This window comes from Porites lutea, chromosome 10 (genome assembly GCF_958299795.1).
Source record: "Porites lutea chromosome 10, jaPorLute2.1, whole genome shotgun sequence".
Lineage (NCBI taxonomy): Eukaryota > Metazoa > Cnidaria > Anthozoa > Scleractinia > Poritidae > Porites > Porites lutea.
This window is the reverse complement of record NC_133210.1, coordinates 9,638,897-9,665,023: the sequence shown is the minus strand read 5'-3', so window position 1 is coordinate 9,665,023 and position 26,127 is coordinate 9,638,897. Positions and strand designations below refer to the sequence as shown.

Here is a 26,127-nt window from a genome sequence, read left to right as displayed (position 1 = left end):
CACAATTAACATTCTAAGCGAGTCTGAATTATTTATGACAATGAGATTTTCGCGCTGACGTCTCCGTCGCTAAGGCCCGGTTTAAACGTCGCTTTTCACATGTGCCGAGTCTAAGGATACCCGATAGATTTTGCGCTGGCACGAATATCATACCGGATGGGGTTTCTGTTCACACGTAAGAACGATGATTTCATCGCAATTTCCGTGACGGAGCGAAGCTGCTTCGCGCTGATCTCGAAAGTGGAGCTTTACATATCGGATAGGTTCTGTGTCACCCTATGGTGCAGTATGGACGGGTATTCGGACCGTACCGGAAGTAAATAAGTAGAAAAGAGGGCTTGATAACACCGAGACGGAAGTAAATACAGCTATTTCGAGAAAAATTGTCGGATAAAGTGCATGCGACAACCCGAAAGGTATTGTTGGTGATTTTGAGTTCACTGTTCTTTGAAAAAATAAAAGAAAGAAAGAATGGCACGAGAGGCCATGGACGTATGTTTGCGAGTGCTAAAGGAAAGCAATAAAAGTAGGTTCCACAGCTGCAGTGTCAGGAACAGTGTATTGATCATATCCCATATTCCCTTTCAGGATTGTCGCGTGCACATTTTTCAGTAGTCCAGTACCTCACATAAACCTCTAATTTCAGTGGTCGACTAAAACAATATTGCCTTTTGTTTTCAGGGATAGGGGCATTGTTATGTCACCGTTTCTATTGTTTTCACAGCCAATTGTGTGAGCCGTTCAGTGAGGTGCTGCTTGACAACCTTTCCCGAAATAGATGTATCTAGGAGTGAGGACTGGGATTTTGTGTGCCAAGCCCTCTCGGCCAACCGCTCCGGCACGATGTTCGATTTGTGTGAAGGACTTGTTGCAGACCTGTGCTGTTGGTTGCCGTTAACACCATACTAAATAGCGTTTCGTGTCGACACGTATAGCCATCCACATGGGCTCCTGCAATCCAGTACTGTGTAAACATAGCCTAATGCAAGGAAGTTGAACAATAGATTTTCTTCATTAGCATCAAATTCGACAAATTTGAAATGCGACGCTTGAAGCGGGCTTTAACTCCTTTTTTGTCGCGAACCGTCTTCCCTCCTGTCACCGCCATCTTGGAAAATGAGAAGAGCCTGGAGACGAGGTTAGAAACAGAATGCTCGAGACTGTACAGTTTTATTTGGCATCATCTGAACAACGCTTGTAGGAAACATAAAACACGCGTATTTATGTTGCACATCTCCTGAACGTTCCAAGGTTTCAAGACGGATGTGTTTCACCACGCGGTGCTCTCTTTCACAAAGAGTACTTCACGTTAACTCCACGAGTGACTCCACACATACACGTGCCTCTTTAGTGGACTAATACACATGTACGCAAAGGACTGATCGTGTGGTGAAAGTGAAGGATAAACAAGTGCGCCCTCTTCATCCTGAAACATAGTGACGCACCAAACACTTTTAGGCAAAGTTGTAGCTACAAATACTATTCATTCAAAATAATTCGCAGTTTATAATTGGCTTTAATCCGCCGGCTAATTCTTTATAAGCAGCTGGCGCTGACCAAATTTGGAAGAGGCGGGTAATATACAATAGGCTGATTTAGCAACAGAACGGGAACGTCATTTGACGACGGGAAAGCACGCGGAAAGGACTAAACTCGACTTCCGGTGCCCAGTTTGCCATTGATCAAGCCATTTGTTTGATTTGCGAGAGCCGTCGTCAACTGACGTTCCCGTTCTGTTGCTAAATCAGCCTAAAATAATCAAGCGGCGGGGATACCAACGAGAACGGCAGAAAAACAATGTTTAGATCAGCAAAACAACAACTTTGCTCGTGCATCTCGCATTTTTGCGAAGAGAGAATGATCCATGTTTTTGTTCAATTCTTTGCCGTTGTTGCACGACTACAACGTAGAAACCTTCTAGTTTCACGTTTTACGGAGGACGCGAACACAAGGCAACAATATTCTTTTTCTTTTTCTGAAATTAGAAACAGTCCCTTAGAATTAAAATTCCCCCCAAAAATTCCTCAATATTTGACAAATTGAATGAAATGGGATAAGATTAATGAAGATTGAAAAAACGTGAATTCACTTTTAAAGTGAAGTTTTGGCTGCCCTTGCCGTCGTGCTTGCTTTAAGCAAGAGAGCTCTTGCTTTTAAGGTGATGTTAAGGTACGGAAAAAACGGGCAACAAAAAACGTAAAACTTGTCCTGCAACATTGCTGAAAAACGAGTTGAATAGCGATGTTTCGCGTTTTACCACCCACATCAAACCTGTCTGGCAACAAATCAGGTTGTTAACAGGTTTGAACGTGGGTGGGAAAACGCGCAACACCACTACTCAACTCGTTTTGCAGCAATATTGCAAGACAAGTTGCGCGTTTTTTGCTGCCCGTTTTTCCGTGCCTTTAGCTTGTATGCTCTATTTTCCGGTAGAGGTCCCAGGGGAAATTGACCCTTTGTCTTTTCATAAATTATGCCTACATATGCACGGGAATAAGACGAAGTTTGAAAGAAACAGTTCTCAAGAATATTCATTTTATATAGAGAGGATATTACACGGTGGCGCGAAGATATGAATTTTTTTTTCGAGTGGCAAAACAATATTTTACGAACGAGCGCAGCGAGTAAAATACTGTTTTTGCCACGAGAAAATAAAATTCATATCTTCAAGCCGCCGTGTAATGTTCTTTTTATTATATAGACAAAAAGACATCGATAAAATAGAGGGAAAGGCCGGAATTGCGTCATCGATAAACTCACGTGTGAGATTATGGAAAATAAACCACTCGGGTCCCGGATGTAGTTTTTATGAAATTTACGAGTGGTATATTTTCCAGTAAAACACTCGTGTCTATATAATAAAAAATATTATCATATGACCAATACATGACCTGTATATTGGGAAATTAACAAAACATACAAGCTGAAGAAGTCTATTGTAACGCCATGCAAGATAGAGGCGTGGTAGCTTAGCTGGTTTTGGCCTCGTATTCAGGGTGCTCTTGACACGGCTACACGAGCTGCACGTGCTAAGCATCAGCTTCTCAACATTTTGCATAATACGCACATTTCTATGTGCACGCAAAAGTACCATGTGGTTCAGTTCTTTTGCTTTTAATTTCAAGTTCAGAAGTTTTCTTTGCCTTCACGTGAAGTGACAACTAAGCTTTAAGGTTCCTTACATCACTGAGCAAGCTGTTTCCAAGCGACAACTGCCTAATCGAACAATGAATTTTATCGTACCATTTTAACGAAGATCACGCCTTTGAGTAATTGAACATGTTAAGTCAGGTAAGGCTTGCACTTTTATATCATTAGAATGTATACATCACAGGGAAATCTCAGACCGAGGCCTTGATGTATTGACAGAGCAATAGCGAGGTCAAGACATCAAAGCTGAGGTCTGAGATTTCCTGTAATGACCGAACGGGCGAGGTTAATAAGTTATTTATTATATGGCTTTTTCATTATGAATCTGAGCCTGCGATCAACTAAAACCAATCACTGGTCAGCGGATAAATTTAAAGCACTTTTGTATCACGCGATACTTCTTGTGACACTGACAGCCGTCAATTGACCATAACATGGATGTCCATAAGGATGTGCACTATCAAGTTAAACATATTCTGTATGCCTTAGACACCTGTCGATGTCGCTAGTCTCCAGAACAGGCGCTATCTTTTCGCGTTTTTTAGGCGAGTACTAAGCGAACGTGGAACGCGAGACACACGCGACGGTGGAAGGCGTGTCTCACGCTCCACGCCCACTTTGTGTTCGCCTAATATTCGCGAAAAAACAGGGCCTGCTCTTCAGGGTAAAAGGTCGCTGTTTCTTGAAGGTGTAGTAAACTACTGACCATTTCGCAAGAAGACATTTGGAAAATTCATTTAAGTTACATATTTTATTACAAGCGAATAAAAATATACCTGTGCAGATACTTTGAGCACAACAGATCCGACTTGAAGTTTCTTTGTTGAAGGATCTTTGTGAACGCTGGAAAAAAGGATATAATCAAGAAAAGGGTCAGTAACAGCGAAGCCGATCAGAAAAGGTACAGTCATAGCTAGCTTAGTTAAAATACACTTTTAAACGGATTACTTTATCAGCCAACTTGACAAAACTCCCACAGACAGCTATGATGTGCATGCGAAGCAAGCTTGGGCGGCCTGTGGAATTCCCATCAAGTCTGTATTTACACAGTTCCAATAAGCTGAGGTTCCTGTGAGCGGCCAAGGACACTTTTGAGAGGTGATTTTGAATTTTCTTTTGCTTCTAAGCTCAAGTTGACCCCGCAAAGAAAAAAAATCCTACTCTGTTCTCTGACTGCCTAGGACACAGTACATTGCTGTGTGCCATGATTTTTACGATGCATAACAAAACGAACAGTCACTTTATACAGCTTTATACGGTAAAGTTTCTCCAGCCTTAACTACGTGTAGGGTCTGTGAGTGGAGCAACTTTCCTCTAGCTCCGGTCAGTAAAGGTACAATAAAACTGGCATAAAAAATGTGCCGCTTGTCTTGCGACATTGCGGCTAAACGAGTTCAATAGCAATGTTGCGCGTTTTACCACCCGCAAATCAAACAGGACTTGCAACAAAGCAGCTTGCTGCAGGTTGCGAAAAGATGTTGTGTAGAAAGGACAGAGTAGTTCTACTTTTTGCAACAAAATCTGTCCGTTCTACTGTATCTTAACGGACACTTTTTTCGCTTTCCGGAGGCGTCAGCTCACAAAACCTTTAATTTACTGTTTTCACAAACACTGAAGAGTTTCGTACGGATTGCATCCATTTCCTTGTTAGGCCTTACTTCCTTTATAAACAGCATCTCTCTTATTTCGGTTTAGTTTTTGCCCCTTTTTTAAAGAGACCTACCTTATAAGATCTTTATAAATTATTTTCGTCGTTTCTAGGTAAGGATTTATGTCATCTTCGTACTGAAAAAGAACACGAGATTTAGATTACTGAAGACGCCATTTTCAGTAATTTCTCTGTGCCTTAAGAAGCGTACACAGTCGAACCTACACTAAGGGCCAATGGCCAGTTTTTTGGCAGACAGTCCATACATTAAGATGGAATCCACCAGGAAATTGAGTCATTTTAATTTTCAGGGGACAAAAACCTTGTACCAGAATAATTTAAAGAATATTGCATTCTTTTTTACATTTTTCAAGGGCTTAAGATGTAATAAATCATCTGTAATAACACCATAGAAAATTTCTCATGGAAGTCCAAGAAAATGAAGGTCAAATTTCACAAGAATTGTGATTTCACAGGTAAAATTCTGAAAATTTCATATGTAAGATATAATTTGGTAAAATTTGACATTCATTTTTTTTGGGGGAGGGGGGGTTACTACAGATGATTTATTACATCTTTAGCCCTTGAAAAATGTAAGAAAGAATGCAATATGCTTTAAATTATTCTGCTCCAAGATTTTTGTCCACTAAAAATCAAAATTACTCAATGTCCTGGTGGATTCCGTCTTAACGCTTTTTATACCTGTCGACAATGGCCACTTTCTTCTGTCCCCAAGCTGGCCGTTGTGGAGAGGTTCAACTGTAATCTCAGTGCCGTGGCAAGGTTACATTTATTGGGGGAGGCCAATCACTAGCGCCGAAGGCTTGAGCTGCTACGGGGGTCCAGGGGCATGCTCCACCTGAAGATTTTAAAATATAGGGTCTCTGAAATGGCATTTTCAGCCTTCCGAGAGCATTTATTTCCAGCAATTTTAACTGATTTTTCTTTGTTGAAGCCATAAATAAATAATTATCACGCCTTATCGAGCTCAACCGAAATAAACACAATCAACCGTAGAGCAGCGTCAAGAGCGTAGCCGCTGACCAAATTAAACGTGCTTGTCAAAATTATTGGTGGGGGGGGGGGGGGGGGCATTCCCCCTGGCCCCTCCTCATGCTACAGCACTGAATTTAGTACCCTGGTAAGCCCAGATTTTTTTTTCTTAAAAATTTTCTTCGCGGCTTTCTCTCTCTTTCACGAAGAAAAATGTGAAAAAAAAAAGCCTCTGGGACAAGGGTAATACTCTAGTAGCTCAAGTTGTCGGTAAGATGAAAAATGTGATCCTATGAGTGGCTGATGTAGGCTGGTTTTCTTAGCACTGGCCTGGAAAACAGGCATTTTTTTTTTAGTATTTTCACGCGAGCGAAGGCAAGGGGACATGTTGCGAGAGCATTTCCTAGACTTCCTACTGTGCAAGTAACCACAGTCGAACCTCCCTTTGCGACCACCTCTCGTAAGAGACCACCTCCCATAAGCGACCGCCAATCCAAAACACCAAAATTTTCCCAGTCAAAACCTTACAGTTGGAACCTCTAGTAAATGACCACCTTCTGTAACCGACCGCGACCACTTTTTGGGCCTGATCATGACGGTTTATGTTTTCTATTGTTTTTAACCTCTTGTAAGCGACCACTTCGCGCATTCTCTGAAGACTACATGCTCGCTGAGTGCACTACGCTACTTAGAATATACGCGAAGAACTTTGACAACTTGGGACTACACATGTCGTAACTTAGACATCGCATGCAAAAAATTATCTTCCATAAAGTAGATGCGCCTGGACCTCTTCTCGGAAGAGGCCCCCTTTGGTTCGATTCTTGTAAGTGATCACCTCCTGTAGGCGACCACTCAGCTTTGCATTTTGGGTGGTTGCTTACGGGTAGTTTGGTACACTGAAAAACCAAACTAGTTAGGAAGTATCAAAACGAAGAAACTGTGTCAAAAAGTCGTTTGTAAACTCGACAAATCAGAAGTCTGTTTCTCCTATATGGTTTTTATTCTCGTCCGGTCAATGTTATTAGGACTAGAGTCAAAATGTAGTTTAAAGAGCATGGACAGAGATAGACATTCGGCCTAAAAAGCTTGCTCTGCTCGCTTAGAAACTCGCGAGATCAACTTGTGGCAAGTCTAGCATAGAGAGCTCGCATTTTCGTCCTTAACCCTTTGGGCCCCAATGTCCACATATAAATTCTCCATACTGATCTTCATGCATTTATTTAAAGAATTAGTTGAGAGAGTTTAATAGCAGATCAAAGCATTTTTTCATTAGTGATCGTTTTATTAACTCTCATAACCATTTCTCTTGGCAACATATGGATATTGTTTGGAGAAAATTGATGTTGGTCACTATTGGGACTTAAAGGGTTAACAAAACATAGACAGTGATTCATATTGAGTCAAACGTAGTGAAAGACTTTCGTTTTTGGCTGCTTACCTCTTACTGATAATGTTCAAAATTCAACAAATTGCCAACATGCTCTGAAATTTACAGAACGTTTTGAAAAAATTTTTTAACACAGTTCCGCTGTTATCATTATCATTTCCCACGCAATTTTCCAACAATGTTGTTACTCAGGCGGGAATTGTTTACAACCAAGCAAAGCACATTATTTTGAGAAAAATTAAAAGATAGTTTATACAATCATTAACAAATCCTTACCCATTTACATCAAAATCGTCAGACGTTTAATCACAGTGGACCTTTGTGATTGGCCTAATAGTTTTGCGTTACTTTCTCGGAAAGATGCGAAGCGACTTCCCGCATTACGTCGAATGCCGCGGATTGTTTCTGCTTAAACGCCTTAAAATGTTTCTAAGTGGAAATTTGGACTTACTTGGCAGACTTGGCCTCCCAGGCAGAGATGCTTAAATATCAAGAAAATAAACTCATTTCTATCAGCATCACTGAAAATTGGATATGTTTCTGCCTCTTCAAGAAGTAAAACCTACAAATGGAGAAAAAAGAACCTTTGAACCGTATTTTTACTAATGCTGTCCATTTTAACTTGTATACAAAAGCATTCAATCACCCGGCCATGTCAGTAAGGGAATCCAAGACAGTCTCAAAGTCTGGATTCCTTGTTGTGGATTCTGGATTCCAGATACTGGATTCTGGATCTTTTTCAAAAGGAACTTTGATTCCAGATTCCAATCGATTGCTGGATTCCAAATTCCTTGAGCTGTATTCCGGATTCCAAAGCCCAGGATTCCAGATTCCAAAAGAAAAAGTTTCCCATGAATACAAGCAAAGAAGGAAATGAATAAACGGATTTGTTTCTAGAGAAAGTCTGCTGTATCTAGCAGGCTACATCTTGGAAAGATAAACATACAAACTATTGTTTTAACAGATAAAATGATCACTCACTAGGGTAAAGTAAAAATAAAAATGAAGTCAAAAGTTCACAAAAGACTTCAACAAATTTATTGTTAAGTTTACAAAGATTTCTAAAAACACTTCAAAAACTACATGACATACTTCTCTTACGACATGAGAAATAGTAAATAAATATAAAAGGTCAAAAGGCTAAGCGAAGGACTAAAATAAATTGATTACAAGATCTACAAACAATCTTTACACATGGTCATTGGTGTGAGATCCCTGAAGCACTATCGAGGTAGCAGGTTTAACAAACCTACTGATTATTGTTACAACTTACCTTTCTAAGTTCATCAGAAATGACAAAGTCTTCATAATATTCATCAAAACACTTTCTGATGCTTCCTGATTCTCTGACAATTCCTTTAAATACAAAAGGAATTCATGATGATGAACAAGTGTCTTCTTAAAATCTTACAAAACCAGGCTAACTTTTAAATACAAAGTATAATAAACAAACAGATTTTCAAAGATGAAATTTCTCAATTTTGTTGCAAAATTTTCATTACTAGTACACATGTCCCATAATAAAGGTATCATGCTTAAAATAAAGGAAATTGAAGGTTACTAAAAAATTACACATTCAAACCTTGATCTTGAAGTCTGTCAAAGAATTCCATTGATGTAACAGAACAGGAAACAAGCTCAGCCATCACAGAAGAGGGTTTAATGTCTAGGGAATAAAAAATGATCATGTTCAAGGGCAGAAGCAGGTATCTTTGATCAGGGCAGGGGAGGGGGGGGGGTCTAAAATTGTTTAAACTAGAAACTAATTTCCATTCTTAATAATAATTTTTTATGTTCATATGTTAACAAGCCCACCATTTAATAACATAAATGAATGTTATATGTGATCCTTCGATGGTACCAATTACTTTTTCAGATTACACTCACTGTACGTAGTCCATTCCCCGTCCCATTCCCTCACACACACCAACAAACCACACACTGATCTTGATGTTAAGTTGATTCAGCTGCAATATGTTTTCATCAGAACTGTTTGACACCGGTCCAGTTCGGGGAAAACAGAACTTTCCAAGTGTTACATACAATTGAATCTATTGTATTATGTGAAATAATTGCCACATTGGTAAATCATTCTTAGTGATGGTTTTTTTGCAATGACTCCAGGCTTTGTTTTCAATGACTCTTATATTTTTAAGAACATGCGGAAAGTATCCATCAGGAAGAGACCTTCCAGTTAAATTATGAGCCAAGCATTAATTTATTTTGTTTAAAGTCAAGAAATATTTAATTTACTTTCGCAATGCATTCTGATCAGTCCACTTGTTTTTTCATTTCCAATAAAGTGTGACCTCATTTTTTAGTTATAAGAGTAAGTATCCCACCTCACATATTTCCTCTAAAATTCTAGGATTCAAAAAAAAAAAATACTAGGGAAATTTCATCCACGAGGAAAAAGGCTTGGTGACTTATGCTGTGGACCGAAAACTGGTTTTAATTCATTAGAAATAACTCAAGCAGAGTCAGCAAACAACACATGATCTTAATGTATATTTTCTGGGTTTCATGACTTACTTAAAGGTCCCCAGTTATCATTAGAGGACACAACCTGAAACAAAAACGGCATAAAATCCTTAGAATTTAAAGTATTTTACTGAATGAGTACTCACCCAAGTTTTATGTTAAGAAGCTTTGTCCCATTATATACCATTTTTGAGAGAAAGATACCTTTTTAGTATATCTTCCACTGAAATATGCTACATATTCTCAGGAGTTCCTCTTGTCACTTTCATGCATAATTAGCAAATCAAACTGATACATCCATAAGATATCTCTGTTCAAAATAGTTTTAAATACTTAAAGGTTCTTTAAAAAACCTAAAACAACATATATCCCTACCCTTACAATACATTTGTATACTTTGATGCATGAAATCCTTACCCTTTAATATACCTGAAGCCAAAAATGGTTCCCCTTGTAGGCAGAGCCTTCCACCCCCTTTACCCTCTGAACAAACTAAATCATTTCTTACTAATCGTACAGAACACCAACCTGAAGACTGGAAACAACAGCAGGATCTTGAAAAAAGTCCTTTAAAAAAAGAGAAGCCAAAGTAGTTAGGTAATAATTTGTCATCACTTTATACTGTAAGATCAGAGTCAGAGCCAGTTTTTTGGGATATTCACTGTACAGTGATTTTTTTAAAATTAGTTATTTGTTATCTATTAACTAAAACAAATGGTTTCCAGTATACATATATTTTCCCTTCTGCTTGGATATATTGAGGAAAATTAAGGGGGGAGAGGGGCAGGGGGGAGGGGCAGTTGAAAAAATTGGTTGATTACTTCAGGTATAATAATAATGGTTTGCTATTAACTCTCTAGGCAACCCTGTAAGAATATAGTACAATCGTACATACACAATACGGCTCATCAGTAGTACATTGATAAGACAATTCAGCATTGAAGCCAGCTAAAGTTTGGTAGTAAGGTTCCTCTAAAGAAGTATGACTTACCAAAACAAACTTGTCTTTTTGATATGCCTGAAACAACTGGTCATACGAGAACATTTGCGATTTACTTCTTCTTATCATCCCCCTGCAAACAGTGATATTTTTTTCTTTTTTAAAGAGATGCCCTCTCTTTCCAGTTACCTACCCAACACAGGGATGTAGCTTAAATTCATAACAGACAGGAAATGGCATTTGATGGGCAGGTAATATGAGAAGAAAACAGTTGCCTTTTTAAAGACTGCAATTTTTATCAACCAGAAAAAAATATGTTGAGAGCCGGGTATTTTCCCTGGCTCCAGGCTATTTTCTACATCCCTGCAACCGAGAAATCTCTTTTGACAGTTTTCTCAAGCTTCTCTGCGTAAAACTGAACATTTGGAAAAACAGCTTTTGGAAACAGTAATAATACACCTGCCAACAGTCACGCATTATGCATGAGTCTCACTCCTTTGGCCTTAAGACGTCGATCTCATGCATCAAGGACCATTTCTCACACCTGACTCACAAATCCAGATGAATTGTTCTTTAACACATGATTTATGACAAAAATTCAATTCATTTTCCACTAAAATATTCCAAACAGGCCCAGAATGATGAAGTCGTGTCCTAATCAAATAAAAAAACACTAACATTGTTGTCTTTTAAATAGCTTTGGAAGTGCTCAAAGGACAATGAAACCTCTTTAGAAACTTTTGGCAACATTCAGAAGTCTTCAGAGAATCATCAGGAATCTTTGGAAGTTGCTGAGACGTTTTCAGAAATCGCGGTCATTACAAGGCGAAAATCTCTCGCACTTGACCCAGAAAATAGTTGGCAGGTACATAATAGTAAAATACCTTTCAACATCTCCTTTAACATGCATTTGTGACTTGTGGGTACTTTTTTGACGTTATTAATTTGTTAGAATATATACCATTATTTTCTCTATTATTTTTCTTTGATTTTGATAGTAGGGATAGATCAAAAATTAACCCTTGAAGCCCCAATATCCTCATATAAACTCTCCATACTGATCTTCATTTTTTAAAGAATTAGTTGAGAGACTTTGATAACATATCAAAGCTTTTCTCTTTAGTTATCATTTTATTAATTCTTGTAACCATTTCTCTTGGCAATATATGGATATTGTTAGGAGAAAATTGATGTTGGTCACTATTGGGACTTAAAGGGTTAACCCTCTCTCAGGGTACACCACTCTGAGAAAGAAAAATTAATGATGGCCCTTATACGGTGTTCATCTTAGAGAGGGTTGATTATATTCACACCTTAACATTGTTATATTGAATGGTGAACTAAGAGACAGACTTTCCAGAGACACATAACTGGAGTCAGCATCCAAAAAAAAAATTCCAGATAGTTATCAGTGGTTGGGTTATATGTCAAGACAAACCATCTACGAGAACCGGGGAGTTACTGGATATGACAAATCATCCAATCTTAATAACAGCCAGTCTCTTTGTCTGGCTGGATTTTGTGTCTCTTAAGTTAAATTACAAAAATTGAACATCGTTAGAACGCGATCCAAAACTGCAAACTGTAACATGTATGATTCAGTGGCAGCCACCAACGTACTAATTACTTTAACGGCGATTTTTGTGCTGATAATATACAATGGAGTTCTTAAAATTGTTTTGAAGTGTCAAAAATCGTTAGGAATTAAATCATAAAACTTGAGGATTAAGCTTATGTGAGTGAAAGACGGAGACAAGTTCGCGCATATTTGCAGAAGTACTTTTTCGCGTATGCCTTCAATCTATGCTACCATTTCGCAAAAACATTTTTTGAACTTACCATTTCATAAAACGTTCTTTTACATCGGCAGATTCAAATCCTGGAAAAGTTTTGTTTGGAACGCACTGAAACGTAAAAGTCTTCTCGTCGTCCGCCATTTTTGTTTGGAACATGCCAGGGGTGCATGACGGGATTTGTTGTTGGTTACTAGGCCTTTCCCGATTGCGCTCGGCAAGTTTTGAGCAACTTTTGGCGTTTGGACTTTGGAGTAACTTTTTGCGGTTCCAGCAGCCTCGAGCAATTTTGTTCTTCTGAGCTACTTTTGATATCAAGCAAGAAAAAGTCAATGATTTCATAGAAAACTTTCACTTTTTTAATTTTTTTTTTAGCGGAGCTCTGGCGCACGAAGCGCGCGCAGCGAAGCACCATGGGTAAGAAAAAGTGGTAAACTACCCATCTGAGAAAATTTGGTAATCACGTGACCGTACACCGACCGACCAACCGCCCGAGAGTCCGTCCGTACCACAGGCATACCATTGTAAAATAATGTCAATCAACAGCTATGGCAACCGAAATGCAACTCAAGGTTTCATTTGGAAAGAAATCGCATGGCCGCCGGGACTTTAAGAGAGAAAAAACAACAACAAAGTCGTGTCTTTTTCGACGTTATTTTTTATGTTTACACTCACGTGGATAACAGAAAAAGAGCTAGAGCGAGTGATTGACGAATTTTGCAGGAAGCAAAACATGAAAATTCAGAGTGGCGGTGAGACAATGAAAAATGCTAGCGGCCAGCAAGGTGAAAATAATGAGGGGCAGTGAAAAATAAAAGCTAACATGAACACAGCAGGAGACAAAATATTAGGTAAGCACATAAGATAATTCCTCCATAAAAATAATGTGTAACTAGGAAGTTTGACGATTTAGTCCGACAAAACAGCGTTGTAGTTGTGCAAAACAACGGCAAAGAAAGACAAAAAGCGTGCTGCACGTGCAAATTGTTTTTTTGTTAATTAAAAAAAAAAGTGTGCTGCACGTGCTATTTATTTTTTTGCTGATTAGATCTATAGATACAGTAAAAACCCGCAACTAAAGATTAAGAACCTGTTAGCCTAAAATTGGTCATTTATACCCCCTATAAACAAGAACCTATTTAGCCTAAGAAATTTAAAACAGGTTCTTATTTTCTAAAATCATATTAGTACATTACAGCTGCATTGCAAGAATCATATTTGAAGCAAAAAAAGCAGATTGCCATTGTTGTAAAAATGTTTTTTAAAGAAAAATGAGTGCAAGATATGTAGACTTACAAAGCATACTAAGCAATACGTAGATAAGCACACCATTATGCAGTAAAGCTAGTATAGGCTAATGACCAACTTGTTTGCAGCTGTGTTTTAATTGCTTTTTCTCCATGATTAAGAACCCATTTTAAGAACCTAAATAGCCTCAAATTCTGTTAACTACCATTTATATAAGAACATGTTTAGGCTAACTCCTAAAAATGTAGGTTCTTAGTCGTGGGTTTTCACTGTACCATTATCATTGCCGTCCCCATTTAGCATTACACGATTTAATTTTTTTGTTTATAAGTATTATTAACCAGAAATTCGCTTTTAGCCCTGGCTAAATCTACAGGGTGTCCCAAAAGTTCGTTCCTCTACTTTATAAGTCTGTAACGCAGTACAATTGGACTTGATCAACACATAGTTTAAGCCAAAGTTGTGACTTTCAATCTAATTTAATATTTCATACTTCTTGTGCCATCTTTTCACTCGAAATTCGATTTGTGTAATTTCGCGCCAAAGGTGCGCTGCACGAGTAAATTTTCCGGCCATATATTTTTTTGCATTTTGTAGCCCGAAAGGCTCGAACTCCTAACTTGTTTTGTGTGAATATCCTGAAAGATAAACCCTCTCAACGAAAAAAACACTCAGCTACGTGCGAGCAGAAGCAGGTATTTCTATTTCCTGGTTTTTCAGTCAAAGAAATTCCTAAAACAATGGAAAAATCCGAATGTTGGGTGGTAAGATGGTCATAGAGAAATGAAGTTTTTACAGACAAGAAACGAGGGGGAAGACCGAAAGTCTTGAATAAAACCGCTAAAATAGTTTTAAAGAAGGCCATGTACAAAACAGGAAACCCAACGAGGTAGCTCTTACAACAGTTAGCAAGTTAAGTCTAGAGCAGGTTCATGAAGCAAAGTTTGGAGACCCCTGAAATAGCAAAAAACCTTTACTCCCGGCCAGGGCCGTCCGCCAAGCAACGTTCAGCTCGTCTCAAATTTGTAAAGAAGAACAAAAGCCTTACTGTGGAAAGCAGGGGACGGAATGATCATCTTTTCTAGGATCAATGCCCAAAATATATTGTTTCAGCTGCCTAATCTAAAAGATTATACTGTTTGGGGGTCGAAGTGACTCCTGCATACTAGGTGATAAAAAAGTTAAAAATGAATCATCTAGGGCTCTACATGCTACATGGCTTATTTCACTTAATGCCGCAACGGCTACAGAGTGTGATAAGAAAACAAAGGGGGGATGAAATTTCATGTAAAAATGAAGTTTTGATCAAAAGTTATAGCGCATGAAATTAGAGGAACGAACTTTTGGGACACCCGGTATATATTTTTTTCTTGACCGATGTTGGTAATTATTGTGAAGAACGAAAAATAAAGCTTTTAATTAACGTTTATATAAAAATATCAAGAAATTTAGGTTTCAACTTTTGAAATTTAGGTAGCAACTTTTTGGATTTTAGGCAAGTTTTTAGAAACTTTTTGGCATTCCAGTGAGCACCTTTCTAGCATTTTACGAGCACAATCGGGAAAGGCCTATCGCCTACTTCCGTTACTTTCACGTGTAAGAACCTTCCTAAAGGAAGAGGCGTGTACAATACCAGGAAAAAATATATCACTTGTATTATATTAACGGTTTTTTAGGTGTCAGTTCTTACAAAGTGTGCTAGTGTAAAGAGGGTACGTTTTTGGTTTTATTTTTTTTTGGATAATTAGGGTACCAAAAAATCACAGGCCCCTGAAACCTAAACTACCTCACTGTAAAAGATTATGAATACTTCAGAAAGACAGTTACGGTGTTGTTATCAGTTGACATCTAAAAAATGACAAAAACGGATGCCTTTATCAGTATGTTTCACTGTAAGACAGGTCTGACCAGTAGAAATCATAAATGAATTTTTTACAAATCCGCTTAAAATTCCTACTGCTTTATGTAATGTAAAAATTTCCACATTTTTTCGAGCCTTTTGTAACATTTTTAATACAACATCCTTATACGGTAATGCATCGCCACCCACTTCCACTACGTCGAACGTCATCGATTATTGGTTTGACGCATGGCAACAATCGTATGCAGGAGGATGTAAATCGTGGTATCAGACTTTCGGCACGTGCTCAACTGTCTGATATTTTTACGGATCACGTTTCGTGAGTTGTGCACGTGGGTTGTGTGAGGTAAGCCTAGCGTGGTAATTTTTTGTTTGCGAAATTTGAACTCGACTTGATCGCGCCTTGGAAAGAGCCAACCTGCAGGTGACTCCGGTCAGCTGGAATTGGTTAGGTTTATAAACACCGTACTCAAGAGAATTTGGTATGTACAGTCGCTAACTTCGGTCGGCTGCTCATTCGGTCAAAATAAGAATCCCCTCAGGCATTGACAACGATATCCACTTCACACACTCAGCTTAATATCACACGAGTACCGACTTATGACTTTGATCCAAACAACATTTCATGCCTTTTAGGTGGTGGGTCACAACGTTTTTCGTCTCATTTTCATTTCCGCCAGTGCTTCACAACTTAACAAAACCAAGAGAGAATGAGCTAGTGACAAAACTAATGTCTCAATTGGGGGCCGCTCAAAATAACTTTTAGCCTGCTAGCATCCGTCCCCTGAATAGTCTAAAACCGTTTTTCCCCGAATTTCTTTTGTACCCGGCCCCAGTTGAAAATTTCTTCAGAGACGGCTTCTGGCATTCGCCACAAAATCCACCCTTTTAATACATTTCAAAGAATCAGTCTCGACATGCTCAATTTATCGTCGCTCCTTTATAACGATCAGTCTATTTCCCTTTTTTCTTTTGTTTTTTTCGGGATTAGCGGGCGACCTCTGTTGTGTTTTTGGCGACGGAGCCGCATGAAGGGGCAACAAGCCCAATTGAGATCTCGCGGCTTTGCCCGCTCGCTTCGCGTGGCGGTCCACCGCAAGGAGGCTTACCCCGGTCACAAGAGTCCCCCAGCTACGCAGGCTACCATTTGTCCCCCCTTTTTCCCCCATTTTTTTTTCTTTTTTTTTGTTATACTCAGATGACCGAAAACTACAACGGAATATCAAAGTCTAACTAAACCTGAACATGACTGAAATTGATCCCGGCCAAGATTTTCGTGTCCTTCGCTATCCAGATATCTAGCACAAACAATCGTGTTTTTGTCGGTAAGATAAAAAGAAGAAAAGAACAAAGAGATGTTAAGAGTGTAGACAAAATACAATTCACGCTAAGATGCGTTAATTAGCTGTTTAAAAGAGATGTAAACACCGTAATGTACAAACGCTAAACTGAGTTGTTTTTTCTCGAGCCGCGGGTATCCCTTGATTCTTCTGCTTGTCCGTTGGTAACGTAATCTTACTTTTTAAAAACTTTCCATATGGAGATCGGTAGATCAGCAACCATCATAAAACTCCTGTTGGTTTTCTTTTTTTTTTTTACTGTATACGTGACACGCAAACAATAGAGAAAGCGCATTGTTATGTGCACTGTTCAAAACAACGAACACGAAAGAGCAAGTAGGTTCCCACAGCAACGGAGTCAAAGTAGGGTATCATTCAATCGATCAATCAATCAATCAATAATAAGTCTTTCAGCTTTATGCAAAACATAAAAACCGTAAGAGAATATACAACCAACAATCAAAACATTGTTGAGCTGAAATCTCACTGATTGTAAACAAAGTCTTAGAAACCGCAACTTAAAATCTCTTTATCAAAGGGATACATTGTATTTCACTAAACAACTTGACCCTCATTTTTCTCGTGACTAAAAACTTTGTAAGAAGCCGTTTAGTTGCACTTTTTATATTCTGTGCATTGTTTCCAGTGACCAGTGGAGTAATTAATACCACACTTGACGGTCACATTTCAACTTTATCACGGTCAACTCAACCACAAGTAGGGTACTTGTAATGCGGTTCTCGATATCCAATTTGTTCCTTGTGCTTTTTCTCTCAACAATGCATAAAAACATGCCGCACCTGATTTTATCCGCAAACGTAAAAACCCTGTAAAACACGAACGCGAACTGTTAGTCGTCGGTTGTGCATGTGGTCAGACCAAGCTGAAACGAATGTTAAAAAATGACAGTCGCCCATTTAACAGACGGTGTGTTTCCTTTTTTTGCGCTCTGTTCATAAACTAAAACAGATAAGAATTTTTAGCCCTAGGAGAGTAACAAAAAATACTAACTAAACTATTTTAAAAAGAGAAAAAAAAAAACAAGAAAGGGGCTACAAAAAAGTGACCAGGCCAGAGTCTAGAAATGCTTCAACCGTCGGTTCATTGTAATGTTCAGTGATGGGCGGATAAGAGGACTATAGGACGTCAGGATCCGGGCTCCTGAGGACGTGAATTAGGTCAATTAGAGCTTCTCTAAGACAGCTCTTCATGTCGAGACTGTGCGGCTGTGGCAGGACTCACAGTCTTTGTACGTACGTCTCTGGTAGCATCCTCCCCTGAAAACCTTGAAGCGCCGAAAAAATTTTTTCTTGAGACCGCCCCTCCCCCCTCCCCTTCTTATTCTTAAAGTATAGCTCTGATACCATTTAGGTTGAAATTTGTGGCAGGGGCGGATCCAGGATTTTTTTTAGGAGGGGGTGCACTCGTCTCTTGCTCTACTTCAACTCCAATACACCACATAGTTTTTTTTTTTTGGCAGAATACCAGTTGTATTAGAAAACCGCAGGTCATCTCAGGGGGGGGGGGTGCGCACCCCCTGCACCCTCCCCCTAGATCCGCCTCTGTGTGGGGTGACAAAGATACCCACTCAGAAAATTTTGTAACTCTCTTATATGGTTCGGAATACAGGTTAGGAGGTGCTCACACTGCAGCGTAACTGGCAAATGCAAATCTGGTAGATTAATCCTTTAATTAATTAATTAATTAATTAATACCAAACCGTGAGAGTTTTATGATCATTCATTTCATAAACAGGAGTCACAAAATACTGCCTCCGATCAGGTGTTGGCCATTACGCCAGAATTCGTTATTCATAGGCAATCATAGCTATTCAATGCATAAAACGGAGACAGTTCAATAAATGCTCACATAGTGCGGTTCACTCAGAACCCTTTCTTCCCTCAACTACTGTTTATCAGCGGTCGGAACAAGTTCCGTTAAGGGCCATAATGGCTCTTGGTTTCGCACGAGACCAAATATATTGAACAAGTTAGGGAAGTGTTACTTATTATTCCCAAGTTGAAAAACGTGTAACTGGTAACGCCTGTACGTTCTGTAGAAAAAAAAAACGTAATCGTACAATCAGGGACACCCAACTTGGGTCACACTGCTCTGGTACCTGCCTTTCGCTCTTCCAGTGTTGTTTTGTAATGGTTTTTCAGTCAGATGATTGTCCAGTTTCGAGGCCAATATTGAAAGGGAAAAGGACGTCGAGCACAACATGTCAAGTTTAGTTTAGTCTGCAGGCGAAGGAGTGTACTAGAACAGACAGAGGGCCCACCTCAATAGTCAGGATGGTGTCAGTTTTACATCCTAGTTCTCCATTATTAAAAGATCGTGTCTCCGATGTCATTTCTTATACTCCCTGTTTAGCACTGAAAGGGGAAATAAGTATAAGTATTTGCAATTGAGGGTGTTCAGTTTGTCTGAAAATGCGAGCTCTCCAAGAAACTAGCGGGTGAGAAGAAATCGCTTAAATCGCAACGGATCGGAAAACAACCACACAGAAAGCAAGAACACTCCATTGAATTAGAGTTAAGCTTTTTCCCATTGAGGATTCCAACGATTATTAGCTTTCTTAAATCTATTACCTGAATTCCCATTCAAATCCTTTGATTACGCAAGTGCTCTTATACTGAGCTTGGGCTGCCTGTTATACGCACAAAATATTTTTTAACCTTAGTGTCAAATCGTAAGATAAGACCAAACGTTTGTAGCCATCAAGCTCGTCAGATAATGTTTGTCTTGCGGAGCCTGATCGAACCCTTTGCCACTTGTCAAGGTTGACAGGTCCTCGTCGAGTACACTTGTTTTTAAACACTTTTGGTACATGTTGTTTTGTTGGCGATCATCTGCGTGAGTGAAATAATTTTACACCCGGGACGGCAAAACAGATCAATCATTCGACACGACAACCTTGCGTCAGTGATCAACGATTGTTTAATGACAGTAGTTTTTAAAAATAAAGTAGGATTGTTTAGACTTCATTTTTTTTTCTTTGGTGGCGAGAAAAGTCTAGACGAGATTTACTTGGCACTTTAAAGCTTATCTTAAGAGGTTTTTCACTTGAAGAATTACTTTCTTAAACCCCTTTAGCGAAACAACTTGTTCTCTCATAGTATCGCGTGATGTTATTGTCCATGCACGCGCCAGCGCCGCGATGCTGTTCTTACCCCGACGGGTTATTAGTTCAGACCCGGGGGGTACTCCTGGAGAATTCGGCCCCGTTCTAACTTGCGCCGATTATTGCTTCCAAGCGCCTGCCACGCAGGCGAGCCAACACGACACCGTACGCTGACTCAAAACTTAAGGCCGGAGTACGTCCTCCTCGAAAAATAAGCCAAAACCAAGACTTAAGACGGGTGGCAAGGCTTGTGAACCTTTTAGATTTGCTTATGTTGATTCACGTTAATTAACAGTTATGAGCTGGATCGGAATAAACAATCGCGTGCAGAAACCAGACAGCCAAATTAAAGCTCGCGGTGAAATAGTGCCCGCCCCACACAGAAGATAGTAGGCGGCAAAAGCCGGCAATCAGGGTAGGAAATTGAGCGTTAAGACCTTATCTCTTACTTCGTGCAGTAATGAATTAAATAGAGCAATCCCGTATCACTGAAGCAAAGTGAACCATGCCACAACAAAGAATTGAAGTGTATAATCACAAAACCGCAAACCACAGATTACTTTTAAGGGCAACAAAGTGTTTTCCGGTCGCTCAGCCTTGTCAATAGAGGGGTCACTCAGTGCAGACCAGACAGTTGGCGGCTGCATTAAGCCCGGGGGGTTCTCTCATATCAAAGGGGTCAGGATACAGATTGTCTTGATTGAAAGAGTTATTGCCCGGGGGTACTCCCCATGAGGACCTTTACGGGAAGGCTATGCCCAAAAGGTTATCTTTTTCACGCTTTGAGTAAATCAAAAGGTAGGGATTTCACTAGCTTAAGTATATAAAAGGATAGGGAAATATGAGATTGTGAAAGGACCTATGGCTGTGAAAAAGTCAAGAAAACTGCGGGGTTTAGACAGTGCATTTACAAGAGTTTCAAAGGTTAAGGCGGGCTGACTAGGTATGTGAGACGGGTGGGTACAATTTGTCAATAGAAGGTATACGAAGGGAATGTACCTTTTTGTCAAAAATGCCATATGAAAGGGTAATGGTTTGGACCTTGGGGTGGAGACAATCGGCTCCTGCTTCCGTATAAAACTTTCTTGGGTAGCTCTCCCGGGAGTAATTTCAGTTAGATTTGGGTGTCATTTTTTAGAGTTCCCTGCTATAACAGAGGCCTCTTTTTAGGCCACAGAAGTAGGGAACAGCCAGAATGAAGGAAAGCATACAATGCCAATGTCTCAGTATCGCAATAAAAATCACTAAATTGGTTGTCTGTTTAAATTTGGTATCGTTTTGGATAAAAAGAAAAATACAAGAAAAATCATATTTAAATACGCTCGATCCATCAAGGGCGTCCCATCTCTAAAGCCAGGGAAAAGCATCCAGGGGACGAGGCTGACCTAACTTGGAAGACACTCCCTCCCCCCGGGTCTATCAATGCGTGTCTACAGCGTTTTAATCGTTCTGCTCAATTGAAAAGGAAAAGTGTATCAAACAACTTTTAGTTACAAGGGACCCACAAATAACATTTCGTAATACTGCGTTTAAGTGGAAAAAAAGGAAGTGTTATTTTCCGAGATCTTCCGAGCCCCTCATCCCAGCACTTCAGAGCTACTGGTCTACGTGATAACTCTGAGGAAACGTAAACTGAAAGTTGCTTGCAAAAAAAAAACCCACATTTAACAATTTCGACAGCTCGTCACTTTTACTTCCTTCCCGATCTCTTCACTTAGACCACAGTTTTCAAACAAGGTCGATCAGAAGACCTTGAGCTTGATTTGATATTTTAACACCCGGGGCTTGTTTACATTAATTGTCATTGTTTCACTGTATTTTGGACCCCGCTATTCTTGACAGAGACTTCAGAGGCCGGCGCCGCGAAAATAGAACTTAAGACACGGCTGGCGCGCTTTTTGACACTCAATTAAGGAGTCACTGAAGACGTTTTTTCTCTCAAAACGTAGCCACTACTTACTAGAAAAGACCAGAAACTGACATTGAGCCCACGCACCCCCACGCAGACGATTTTCTTGCAAATCGCCTGGCAGAGTTGCAGCACGCTTACGTCGTTCTCTGAAATAGACGCACACAATGGCGTCTTTCATTGCTTTTCCCTCGATTGATCAAGTTGCGCAAGCTAATTGGTTGGCACGTACAGTTGTTATAGCAACAGAATCTGCTGCTCATCATGACGTAACGTTCCCACCCGAAAACCAGGCCCCCTGCGACGAGTCAAAATAATAGCGTGTAGTTCTAGTATGTATATATTTGATACTGCGCTTGGTACACAACAGTTTGAGTGATTACGGCGCTATCGGGCGATTTACTTTTTGATGCGTCAGAGGCCTTAAACAGACAAGGCACAGAACGTAACCCACGTTATTTCATTTACAATGGATAGAAAGAACGGTAACTGCGTGGTGCATGTTCGCCAGGATTCGGATAATGATCTCAAAGCGCTTTTCGATGTCGTCAACCCAGCAAACGTCTCCAAGACAATTCCCGAAACAACTCCGTCGAATTCGCTACCGATGCGATTGCGGAAGCTGCCTCCTTCGTTCTTTAAGCAGCCTCCTCTAGATGGCGGGTTATCCCCCGAACAGGAACATCCTTCGGGCCTTACAATTTCGCACTCAAGAGCGCATTCGTCGCCAGCTTCACTAACAGTTCGTGCGAGTCTTAAAGGACCTCCAAACCACTCCTTGGCTCCTCCGGTTCATCACCAGCGATCAACGTCCTTTGATCACACTGCTTTACTCGAAGAGCCCGCGCAAATGCCTCCTGGATGGGAAATGAGAACAACTTCTAACGGTCAGCGCTATTTCATGAAGTAAGTTTGTTGCTACTTTAGCGCGCTAGCTAGTGCATAATCATTTTCTTAACTAAACGTCAGTTAAATTACCTGTTTTAAATATTAAAACGCAAGCACAGGAAAACGTCAGTGCTAAGTAAATTTCTTCACTTAACGACGCTCGACGTGTAAAGCGGCCAATTAAAGCTTAATGGTTTATCGAATTTAGAAGTAGTAGTATGTGGGACTTCGGTTGAAATTTGGTGTCTTATCGTCTTCGGAAAGCTGGAAGCATTTGAAACCTGTTTTACTTTGAGACGTGTCTCAATATGGCGGGTTGCCAATTGGTATTTGACAGTGTGTGTAGATAGGTTGATTTTACGATAGTATGATTAAAGACCTGTTGTTCTTTCTCTGCAGTCACTTCGAACAAATAACAACTTGGCAAGACCCGAGAAAAACTCAATCAACTTCGAATTTAAACAACGCTCAGGCAGCGGGCAACTTACCCGATGGTTGGGAACAGGCGATAACACCAGAGGGCGATATTTACTATATCAACCACATAGAAAGAACAACAAGTTGGATCGATCCGAGAATGGCGATGCAAGTTCGCGGCCAAGACAGCCTTCGACCTTCGAATATGCCGCCTGAAATGCATCGACACCGAACCATGCAACTTCAACGCCTTCAGAGAGAACGCGAGGAGCTTTTGAAGCGACAGCAGGAGTTATTGAAGCAAGAGATCCGATTGAAACGCGATATTCTCGAGGAGGGAGGCACGAAGCCGTCTCTACTCGGCAACTTGACACGAGAAGTGCCTGGTTTTCTCACTGCGCAAGATAACGCGCCTGTAACTAATGGTGGCCACATAAGAGACGACTCCTTCGATTCTGGGCTCGGTATGACTGGAGGTAATTACTTCCAAGATGTGGACATGAACGATTCGCAACAACCGATGTTCGACGCGAATTACAACTCAAAGGAAGCTTTTCGCGCGGATCCGGTTAGGCGTCAACTCCCAGACATTTTAGACTTACCCGGTACAAATGTAGACATTGGAGTAATGGAGGGAACAGATAACTCCACAAATATGGAAACAGACGATCTTGGAGTTGGGTTGGACTTTAATTCGGACATGTTGAACGACGTCGAATCTGTGCTAATATCCCCCGGAAATTTGACGTGGCTCTGAACGAACGCGAACACATCTATAAACCATAGTTTTTCAAGTGACATTTTTAAAAGAGTGTAAAGAGTTAAGTGAGTATATAATGGCGTTTTAAAAAGTAACGCGCTCAAACCATTCTTATACAGTTTTTCATACGCGTATGATCGGGAGTATAAGTAACCACTAAAAGAAATTGTTTCGCAGCGAAACTTGAAAGTCCGGCTTTGTGGCCGAAAGGATATAGGTTTTGTTATTGTTTTAGGTGCGAGAACAAACAGGCTATTTTTGCTACCAGATTATAGTAGATATTTTTTGTTTTCAGTAGTTTTTAATTCGCTCTAAATAAGAGACGCGACATTATGGGTTAAATGGCACTGGGTATAAGACCTCGAGTTTCCATTGACAATTTAATTGTGTTTTTACCCCTTGACTTGTCGTATGCATAATCCAGTGTGTGGTGCGATAAAATATGATCTTTTTTGTCCTCCGCCCACGAAAAAAACCCTCATTGTTCTTCGCTAATTACACAGCGTCAAACAGAGACTCGAAAAAGGCTGCCATTATATTCGTAGTTCGCTGTTCTTTAAATTAGCTTATAAACTCGGAGTAGTCAAAGCTAGAACTGGCTTGAACCGTGATCCACGGTTTAAACGGTTGAAGGCTACGATAGCCTTTTTTTTCTCGTTTCTATTTTGTTTATTTCTATGTGAAATTGTGATGGTTCATTAAGCCCTAATTAGAACAGCTAGCCAATGTCCGTGCTGTTGTTTGGACTTAGAATTGATTATTTTAGTAAGAAAGAAATCCGCTCTCCCGATTCATTAAACGGCATACAATGTTGCCTCGAAAAATCGCCAAATTCTATTTAGGTGGAAGCCAATGCATGATTGTGGTGTAGCTTTTTAGGGACAAATCTTCGTAAAATATTCATTTTAGCAGCACGGTTCGGCGTTTTCGTAAATGTAAATAATATTAACTTTTTTGATACTTAAGCTTTATTTTTACATATCAAAACGGACCGAAATGAACATTCAAGTTGAGGAGACTCAACGCTCTGCTTGCAAAGCACAGGGCAGGCGAAACGCGTGCTCGATAAGGCGCCCAGGATATATTAGCTCATTATTAGATAACAAAGCATGATAGTGTTCCTTTTTTTTTTTTTTTTAATTGCAACTTCCTTTCTTAGCGGCTTAAAATAAGCCACGTAATTTTTCCGCATGGAGTTAGCAGGGTAGAAGTAAGCGGGGCGGCAAGTGATTGTTTATTTTTCATTTCGTAGCGTGCCGCCAAAATAAGTCTCATTTTCAGCTGAACAATGCGCTGAGACACCCCTTGTAAATCTAATAACAAAAAATAATATGTCTATATTTTTTGCAGAATCCAAATAGCGACATTCATAATTTCTTATCGATGTGTTTCCTGGAGAAACCTTACGAAATAAAGTATTTTCTTAACAACAAGAGTTTAAGTTTTACTGATGTAAATCACGTCTCGGTATCGTATGCCAGAGTATTAAAATGCCGTCGATGATGTAATTGTAATCATCACGCTACCGAATTTCATGTTTGCATAAGAGCAAGCTAGTCAAAGATTAGTGACTTTCTTGACATTTCAGTTCAGCTCTTTTTAGCTGGTCAAGGTTACACCGTCTAGACAATAAAGTTAGAACTTGTGCCAGGTCTTTAACTAGAGAACACGCAATGTAATTCGGCTCTAACAAGTTCGCGTGGATTTTGCACCCGTTGAACAAGTTACGCGCGAATGACGTACCGGTAACTCAATTCACGATTTTTCTGTGAAAGCAACTTTCGATCGTAGCAAGGGAAAGAAATGAGAACAACACTTGGAATTATGTTTGCACTGCTAGATAATTTCTTCTTGCAACGGTTGTATCGCTTCAACGCAAGCTTGAATGAATCCCAATCGTTCTTAGGAAATATATTTCTGCCTTTTTAAATGAAGTTTAGAAGTTAAAACGTGCTCTTATGCACATTTTTGTCGTGAACTAATACAGTGAGGAAAAATGATTCAGCCGCGGTAAAATTTGTTTCCCCTTATTAAACGTGCCCCAAAATTGACTGCCTTTAAATCAACCCTGAAATTCCCTAAAGGCAATTAACACAGAAGTTTAAATTTAAGTTATTGGAAAAATGATTAAGAGTTAGGTGAATCACATGAATACACAGCAAGCCCAATAGCTATCAATTTTGTC

General features: G+C 39.7%; 2 protein-coding genes across 4 annotated transcripts; one reads left to right on the top strand and one right to left on the bottom strand.

Moving 5' to 3' along the window:
• Positions 1 to 973: 973 nt before the first annotated feature.
• Positions 974 to 19,665, bottom strand: LOC140950496 (cilia- and flagella-associated protein 300-like). Of its 3 annotated transcripts, none has more exons than XM_073399733.1 (10): positions 19,436 to 19,665; positions 10,654 to 10,735; positions 10,191 to 10,229; positions 9,714 to 9,747; positions 8,764 to 8,847; positions 8,455 to 8,537; positions 7,633 to 7,743; positions 4,874 to 4,935; positions 3,927 to 3,993; positions 974 to 1,426 (listed from the first exon to the last, which is right to left on the bottom strand). In XM_073399733.1, the coding sequence occupies exons 2-10, from the start codon at positions 10,729 to 10,731 to the stop codon at positions 1,310 to 1,312; spliced, it is 675 nt and encodes a 224-aa protein (XP_073255834.1). In that variant the 5' UTR covers positions 10,732 to 10,735; positions 19,436 to 19,665; the 3' UTR covers positions 974 to 1,309. The 3 variants fall into 3 exon arrangements, with proteins under 3 accessions (XP_073255834.1, XP_073255832.1, XP_073255833.1); XM_073399731.1 differs by lacking the exon at positions 19,436 to 19,665 and adding an exon at positions 12,442 to 12,574; XM_073399732.1 differs by lacking the exon at positions 19,436 to 19,665 and adding an exon at positions 11,066 to 11,131.
• A 2,541-nt stretch (positions 19,666 to 22,206) lies between these two features.
• Positions 22,207 to 25,375, top strand: LOC140951251 (transcriptional coactivator YAP1-A-like). Its single transcript, XM_073400487.1, has 2 exons — positions 22,207 to 22,783; positions 23,165 to 25,375. The coding sequence occupies exons 1-2, from the start codon at positions 22,347 to 22,349 to the stop codon at positions 23,937 to 23,939; spliced, it is 1,212 nt and encodes a 403-aa protein (XP_073256588.1). The 5' UTR covers positions 22,207 to 22,346; the 3' UTR covers positions 23,940 to 25,375.
• Positions 25,376 to 26,127: the final 752 nt, after the last annotated feature.

What these genes read in the sequence shown, in the direction of transcription:
- LOC140950496 (XM_073399731.1), bottom strand. Translation starts at nt 12,554, where the DNA reads ATGTTCCAAACAAAAATGGCGGACGACGAGAAGACTTTTACGTTTCAG. An exon ending in TGGGAGGCCAAGTCTGCCAA is followed by an intron (nt 4,936 to 7,632) that starts GTAAGTCCAAAT and finishes GTTCTTTTTCAG; the next exon opens with TACGAAGATGACATAAATCC. An exon ending in ATTTATAAAGATCTTATAAG is followed by an intron (nt 3,994 to 4,873) that starts GTAGGTCTCTTT and finishes CCTTTTTTCCAG; the next exon opens with CGTTCACAAAGATCCTTCAA.
- LOC140951251 (XM_073400487.1), top strand. Translation starts at nt 22,347, where the DNA reads ATGGATAGAAAGAACGGTAACTGCGTGGTGCATGTTCGCCAGGATTCG. An exon ending in GGTCAGCGCTATTTCATGAA is followed by an intron (nt 22,784 to 23,164) that starts GTAAGTTTGTTG and finishes CTTTCTCTGCAG; the next exon opens with TCACTTCGAACAAATAACAA.